The sequence below is a fragment of the Natrix helvetica genome (assembly GCF_964273705.1).
Source record: "Natrix helvetica genome assembly, chromosome: 1".
Classification (NCBI taxonomy): domain Eukaryota; kingdom Metazoa; phylum Chordata; class Lepidosauria; order Squamata; family Natricidae; genus Natrix; species Natrix helvetica.
Window position 1 is genome coordinate 301,538,319 of NC_138548.1, and position 7,931 is coordinate 301,546,249.

Genomic DNA, 7,931 nt, shown 5'->3' on the forward strand with positions numbered 1-7,931 from the left:
GTTAGGAAGCATTAATCAGGATGCTGGGATTCATTTTGGCTTTTTGGTGGTTAGTTTTATTATTTACTTTTGTTTTAATGTAGTTTTGTGAGTCATACAGGCTTGTCACACATCAGATGAGCAGCAGTGGTAATCCTTTAAGTAATAAAATAAACCAATGTTGAAACGTCATATTTTGTTATTAAAAATAAAATCATTTTGACTTAAGATTGCTGTCTAGTATACCTTTTTTCCTGAAAACGACTTCTGTAAGACTGGTAACAAGTCATTGGTGATGAATGAGCCTTCAGCTTCCAGATAACTGATGCCCTGGGGTTCAAAGATGTTGACCTCAATCTGAAATGTTAATTTGAATCATGCTGTCACTGACAAATTCACTGACAAATTCAAGAAGAAGCCTCCAAAGAGAACCCCATACTAATGCTAGTTTCTAAATCTTTCTTTGAGTCTTGAGAAGAACAGTTACTGTCTGTTCTTACTATCATCTTAAGTAGCATAAATGCATAGTTATGACAATTATAAAATGTGTACTAACACTAATTTAAATCCATTCTGGAAAAACTTAACACCATGAATGTGTAATTTCAGAAGTACATTACCTCAAAGTTCTTGACAAGTTGTTTTGGGTTGATTTTTATGAACATCTCATAATAGCCAAATCTTCGCTTCAGCAGCTCCTCAAAGGCCAACTCAAAAACCACTTCACTGGATGCTGCAATATTGACTGAAACAGTGAATTTTTCTGTCTTTCTCCCCGAAGCCCTAGAAAGGCCAGTTTTTCAATTGAGCATACATGCTATTGCATTAAGATAAAATGCATTTTAGAGTATTTTTATTTAAAGGAATAAGTTTCAAATAGTTAAACATCAGGGAAATTAAACAAAAATGTCAATTTGTGAGAAATGGAGTTCCTACATACGCTCCAAAATGGTATTTCTTTTAATATTTATTTATTATGTTTTATCAATGGGAATAAAATACGACACAGAAAAAAGAAACCAGATAAAACATACATCCAACAATAACAAGAAAGAAAGAAAGAAAGAAAGAAAGAAAGAAAGAAAGAAAGAAAGAAAGAAAGAAAGAAAAATGTGTATAAAGAAGTAAAAAGTCAAAGTAACCATCAAAATATTAAATATAGAAAAAAAATCCACCCTGGCTGGATGCTGAAAAGAAAAGAAAAGAAAAAACACCTAATAAATTCTCCTCCCTGTAAAAATGCAAATAGTTGTAAACTTTCTCATCCTTTCTCATCCAAAATGATATTTTTTGATGCTGCTATGGAGTGCAGTTCTTGTGTATGTTTGCTCCATTTTAATGCACAGTCTGGACTTAGAAGTAGTATTGAACATACCTATTCTTGTCCACTAGCAATTTGCTGAAATAGCTGCACAAAAGTCAACTCTTCCTCCAAGGTACTGGGTTCTGTGTGTATAAATCCATACATTTCCCTCTCTTATTTGTCATCCTGAAATTAATTACCAGGATTAAAAAAAAACTCACTTTACTAGACCAGCTGTATGTCCTTTTGAAACTGCTTGTTGATACTGTTTTTGGGCAGCTTCTTTTTCCTTTATAGTTCCTGGATATATCACACCATCAATTGTCCTAGGAAAGAAAAAAATATTCTATGCATAAAAATATTTTTTGGTCTTTCTCTTTTCAGCACATCAGATTTCTTTACATATTCCTGAGCTAGTTCAAATGAGAAATATTTGTGTCATAATTGTCTTAAGGATTAAACAATTGCAATTAAGTGCAGGACAATTATGAAGAAAATTGATATCAAATTGATTATTATCCTGAAAAAGGGAAGCCCCAAGGTTGGTGCTCAGGTATGCCCTCTACAAATACCTTAGACCAGGGGTGTCAAACTCAAGGTTCTCGAGCCAGATCCGGCCCACAGGGTACTTAGATCTGGTCCACAGAGCTGCCCTGAAAAGAGCGAAGGACCAGCTGGAGGTGCCTCCGCCAACAAAAATGGAGATCAGGAGGCCTCACGCAGCCCTCCCAGGCTCTGATTTCAGCTACGATGTCCTCTTGTAACCCTATCCGGGCTCCATTGTTGCTGGCAGAGAGCTGCAGGAGGCCATCGCAGCCAAAACCAGAACCTTGATGAGTTATATTGAGCTGGCCATGCCCACCCGGGATCCCCAAGATTGAACACAACCCCAATGTGGCCCTCAATGAAATCAAGTTTGACACCCCTGCCTTAGACCATGGTCAACCACTGGCATTTTTAGACAGCGCCCAGAAAGAAACAGCAGTTGGCCTTTTTTTAAACCACAAAATCAAGAAAAGAGACAAGTTAGACAATTGCTTATTTAAAACATTTTTTTCTGATACTCTCTTTAACCAAACAGAATAAAAATATGATTATATTTTTATTTTTAAAAAGTGAATTTGTTATTCCAAGGGAGTGTCTCTTAGCGGGCTGGGAAGTTTGTGCCCATCCCCAAAAGTTAAACTACAGCTCACAGGGCCATGTGGACTTGGGCTACTGTGAATTGAAGTGAAATAATCTGGAGGTCGCCGATTAATCTTCCCTATTCTACAATAGTATGAAAGAATAATGCAGTTACTACTAGACAGGTTATCATGTCTAGGAATGAACAAAACCCATTTCACTTGATGGGGATACATAAAATTATCTTTTCCTCTTTTTAACACTATGTATTTTTGTGTGTTTTTTTGGAGCTGTTAAGGTCTCTTTTATTGTATACTGCCCAGAATCATTTCTTCAGTGAGATGGGTGGCATATAGATTTGATAGGCAGGCAGGCAGGCAGGCAGGCAGAGTAGGCTCTTTGCGAATTGAGACTAGCCAAGGACTATTTATTTCCAAAACTGAGCTAGTTCACATGTTTGAAAGTTGAAAATAAAGGTGCACCCTTCATCTTAATTTCTACTATAGGGCCAAATATGTTTTCACCTAGGGCAATGACTCCATGAAGGTCAAACTGAACGTCTGTTCACAACTCAGTTGTTTGGGAAAATAGATTTACATACATGGTGAAGTTTGTGATGAATGCTGTCTTTGGGAGATCCACCTCAAAGAAGACTTCCTTAGATGCATTGCCAAGGTTGATGGCTTGACTGGTGATGACATTATGAGCAAATCGAGAGGTAATATGGGAATTAATGTTCATGCTATGGATATCGATGCCATCTGTATTCTGGAAAATGAGCATTTACTTGATGAGTTAGTGAAAGACATTAGCTAGTTTCAAATTGGAAAGATTGGTATAATTCAAACAAAGTTTTAATGGCACAATGAGAAGTAGAAAAAATAGTAGGTATGTATCGATTTTCTCAATATTTATTGACATTCAAAAAAGACTAATAGTACTAATAGTACTATCATTAGACTTTCCATTTTATCACAACTTAAACACAATATTTGATTAATACATGGACATCAATACTGTAGATACATAAATGCATATACCATGTTTTCCTGACTTTCTTTTGAGCCCCAAAATAAGCACTGGGGCTTATTTTCAGGGAAATATGATTTCAGGGTGATCAGCCCGGCTGGACACCACACCTCTGGTGCACACACAACAGCTGGCAAGTGCACGAGGACCAACAGTATCTGGCAGCAGCTATAACCCGTCGGTGCCTTGGTCAGCACACTGTGGGATTGCGCAGAGCAGAAGACATGGAGCGGAAGGCAGGAGACCTGATGGGCTATGGCTGCTGCCAGACACCTCCATGCACTTGCTGCTTCCTATGCTGCCCATGCCCATCCCCTTCCCTGGGGCTTATTTTTGGGTAGGGCTTATATTAGGCTCATGCATAAAAACCCGACTGGGGCTTATTTTCAGGGTAGGTTGTATTTTCGGGGAAACACGGTACTAGTAAGAGCAACTCAATATCAAGGTATTACAATCTGATTTTCGAATATGCAGCAGACTCATTTTTATGGTGGATAGTTCTTACAGTGTATACAAGCTTAATGAAAGGAAATCATATAGAATCTTTTGATACGGAGCTTGGAGCCAGTTCCAGCTTATGCATAACCTTCTCACCTAATGCATGAAACAAAACTCTAACAACCCTGCAAGGTGAAACTGGAAGCCATTTTGCCGATGCCCACAGTTTTTAAACATGCAGCAGCTGTCAGTATCTGCAAAGTGTCTGGACTGAATACAAAGGCAACCCAACACAGAGCATATATATATATGAACACTGCAGTTCAGCTCAAAATCGGTGTAATAGGATGAAAGGTTTTCCAGCACAAGGCTCATAAATAAGGAAAATACTCACAGTATCCGCAACATTTCTCTTCTGTAATGGAAAAAAGTAATAAAACATTATAATAATAATAATAATTATTATTTTATTTATTCATTTGTAAATATATTACTACTATGATTATTATTCATTGTCAATCAAATTTAATAACTAATACATTTATGTTATGTTCATTCTTTTTGAAGCCACTCCATTGCTTGCATGCAGAATCATGAGGAGGGATAATAGAAAACCCCACTGCTACACATCTCCCATGGTCCTAACTGCAGATTGCCCTTAAGATATTGGCAGAGGCATGAGGTTCAATGCCCTGGAACATTTGGACTTCTGGCAAGACAAAAAGCAGTGCGAATTTGGGCATTGACATGCTATAGGACAGAGGGGTGAGCCAGATCAGTATCATTGTGTAGGAGGAAGGGTTTTTTATCATTCTGCTTTCACTACAGTCCCAATTCTAATTGCCTTTCCTTTCTAATTCCCCTGGATAAAAGCCCTTATAGATATGTTTCTTTCACTACATATATTAGGAGTGGGGCCATAACAGGAGTGGGATGACTCCAGCCCAGACATATAAGGTTCAAGACCTGTATCTGCCCCAATGTCTTCCACCCCCTATCCCTTCTTTTTTTTTTTAACCGGCTATAAAGATAAAATTATGAGTTAAAGAAGTGTAGTTTGGTTCCCAACGTATAATTCTTTGCCCAACGTGTAATTCTATATCCTCAACATATAATTCATATGATATGATTTCATGGCATTATGTAACTTCCCTCTACGAAACTCTAATCTCTTCAAACTGAAAGATACTGTGTTTCCCCGAAAATACAACATGTCCTGATAATAAGGCCATGCCACATTTTTCTGGTGGGCAAAAATATACACCCTCCCCTGCAAATAAGCCCCCTTGACAACCCCCCACCTCCAGCCAGGCAGAGCACCACTCACCAACCTAGTGGTATCCCGAAGGTGCCAAGCCACGGGAACCGGGGGGGAGGCAAAGGTGATCGTGTTGCTTGGTGCCTTCGGGATACCGCTAGGTTGGTGAGCAGCGCTGTGCTCAGTTGAAGAGGGGGGTTGCCAGGCAGCTGCTCTCTTGGAGCAGGCTCCCAAAGAGCCGGGCACAGCCTCATGGGCGAATGGCTGTGTTGCACTGTTGCAGCAGTGCAACACAACAGCAATGAAGCGACCACGCTCATGAGCAGCCACCCGGCAAACCCCCTTTCCAACCGGGCACAGCGCCATTAACTGACCTAGGGGTATCGCCAAGCTGCATTAGCGCCTGTTCACCGGCCAAGGGTACAACATAGAGCGTACGCCCAGAGCAGCCACTGCTGGAAGACTCGGTTTGTAAGCTGCTGAAAAAGCAATGCGGCGGCGGCAGCAGCAGAAGTACTCTGCCTCTGCAGGTAGAGCTGGGCCAGGGCATCGTGAGGCTGGGAGGTGCAGGTGTGGAACAGCCACTCGTGCAACCCCCTTCTCCAGCCGTGCAGAGTGTTATTCACTGGCATTTCGAAGGCACCAAGCCGCGAGAGCCTGGTGGCAGTGAACAGGCCTTCACGCAGCTTGGCGACACCCCTAGGTCAGTGAATGGCTGGAAAGAGGGTTTGCCGGGTGGCTGCTCATGAGTGTGGTTGCTTCATGGCTGTTGTGATGCACTGCTGCGACACAGCCACTTGCCCATGAGGCTGTGCCCGGCTCTTTGGGAGCCCACTCAGAAGAGAGCAGCCGCTGGGCAATCCCCCCAAAATAAACCCTCTCCTCATAATAAGGCCCAAGCCATATTTTGTGGGCAAAAAGAAAATAAGACCCTGTCTTATTTTCGGGGAAACACGGTAGCAATCATACCTAGACTTATATGCCACTTCACAGTGCTTTTACAGCCTTCTCTAAGTGGCATATTGCCCCCAACAATCTTGGTCCTCATTTTAGTGACCTTGGAAGGATGCAAGGCCGAGTCAACTTTGAGCTTGGTGAGATTTGAACTGCCGAACTGCTGGCAACAGGCAGTCAGCAGAAGTAGTCTGTAGTATTGCATTCTAACCACTGTACCACCATGGCTCAATAGATATGGGAATAATGGTAGCTGAACTCTTTCCCTATAAATTAGGATTTCTACACTCCAGAATACGAAAAAACACCATTTGCCATTCTATTTATTTAATTAATAAATTAGCAGTTTCCTCACTTTTTTTGTTACTGAAAGACATGTACAGATTGATCACTCCTGAATGATTGCATTGGGATGCTAAGCGCCATGTAATCCAGTACAGAAATGCAGTTCAATAAAACAATACATAAAAAGAAACTAGTATAACCTGAGATCACATAGGATTGTTCGTTTATATATAGATCAGTTTTGTTACATCGTGTGTGTGTGTGTGTGTGTGTGTGTAATACCAAAATAGGGTAGTATTATGCAGTACAGTACATTGGAAGCTGTAGCATTAACTGTGTTTAAGACAAACTTTGGAAACAGGAAAGAATTGGATTTCTAATACTGCAATTTCAAAAACAGTAATTTACAATACCAGATTTTGCACTTTCCAGAATCCAGGAAAACAAGGGAGCCTTAAATACATAATACATCTAAATAAGCAAGTGAGACCAACAGAAGGAATGGCATGAATGAGGCAATTAGTATAGCCTGGCTTCTATTGCCTATTTCTCCATCATATATTCGTAAGCTCAGATGGAATGCAAAGAAATCCTCAGAGCCCAAACCATAACTCAAACTGTCTTCATATGGATAAAAATATGATATTGGAGTGGAATGGAAACCAATCAAAGAGAGAAGCAGCCTAGAACTAGGGAGAAATTTCCTGACAGTTAGAACAATTAATCATTGGACTGACTTGCCTCCAGAAATTGTGGGTGCTCCAACACTGGATGTTTTTAAGAAGAGATTGGACAATCATTTGTCTGAAATGGTACAGGGTGGAGTGGGACTACAAGACCTCCAAGGTCTTTTCCAACCGTTATGATTTTAGGATCATATCTTGATTTTTTTTTTCATATTTGTATGTCAGAAGGAATAAAAATATACACTTAAAACTGGAAGAAGTTGCCACTGGAGACTTTTGCTAGCAGTTCAATGTCAAAACAATGCATGCATAACTCATGTGGTTTTAATATCAATAAGTCACTGAGAGCAATTTGATTCTGGTGGGATGTAAATCTAATAAACAAATAAATGAGTGAATAAATACATATCTGCTTTTCTCTGCACTTACCTTGATGTTCCTGATATTACTTATTAAAAAATCGTATGATCCAACCACAGGAATTGTTGCCAGAAGAATATAAAATAGCAGATGTCTCCCCATGATCAAAGACTAAAAGCACATTAGGAAGAATGCACAAGATCAGGCAGTCACTCTCGCAATATCTTTGGTAAAACATAAATCAGAAGCTCAGACAGAAAACCAAATATTTGTTGGTCTGCAAATCAATTACAAAATCTTAGAAATAGGTTACAATTACACAACAGGGTCAAGGATTGATCATGCGGGGGGGGGGGGGGGAGGCAGCCTCTAACCTGCCTAAAATACTCACCCATTTGCCCTTGAAACAAAGCCCAGATTAAGTTATTTCCTTCTCTCCAACCCTTTCCCACCCGGCTGCTACAGGAATCCAGCTGCTAGGAAAGCTACTGCAAAGTTGTTTATTCCCAAGAAA

The 7,931-nt window shown here is 40.1% G+C and overlaps 1 protein-coding gene across 1 annotated transcript in view; it reads right to left on the reverse strand.

The window, feature by feature from the left end:
- LOC309399134 (inter-alpha-trypsin inhibitor heavy chain H3-like) overlaps nt 1-7,658 on the reverse strand; it is a 29,613-nt gene extending 21,955 nt beyond the window's left edge. The window contains exons 1-6 of the mRNA XM_081966655.1: nt 7,487-7,658; nt 4,269-4,289; nt 3,009-3,175; nt 1,504-1,608; nt 600-762; nt 226-336 (exon numbers count right to left, since the gene is read on the reverse strand). Of these exons, the coding sequence (XP_081822781.1) occupies nt 226-336; nt 600-762; nt 1,504-1,608; nt 3,009-3,175; nt 4,269-4,289; nt 7,487-7,579 (660 nt within the window). The 5' untranslated portion in view covers nt 7,580-7,658. The remainder of the gene's footprint in view (nt 1-225; nt 337-599; nt 763-1,503; nt 1,609-3,008; nt 3,176-4,268; nt 4,290-7,486) is intronic.
- Nucleotides 7,659-7,931: the final 273 nt, after the last annotated feature.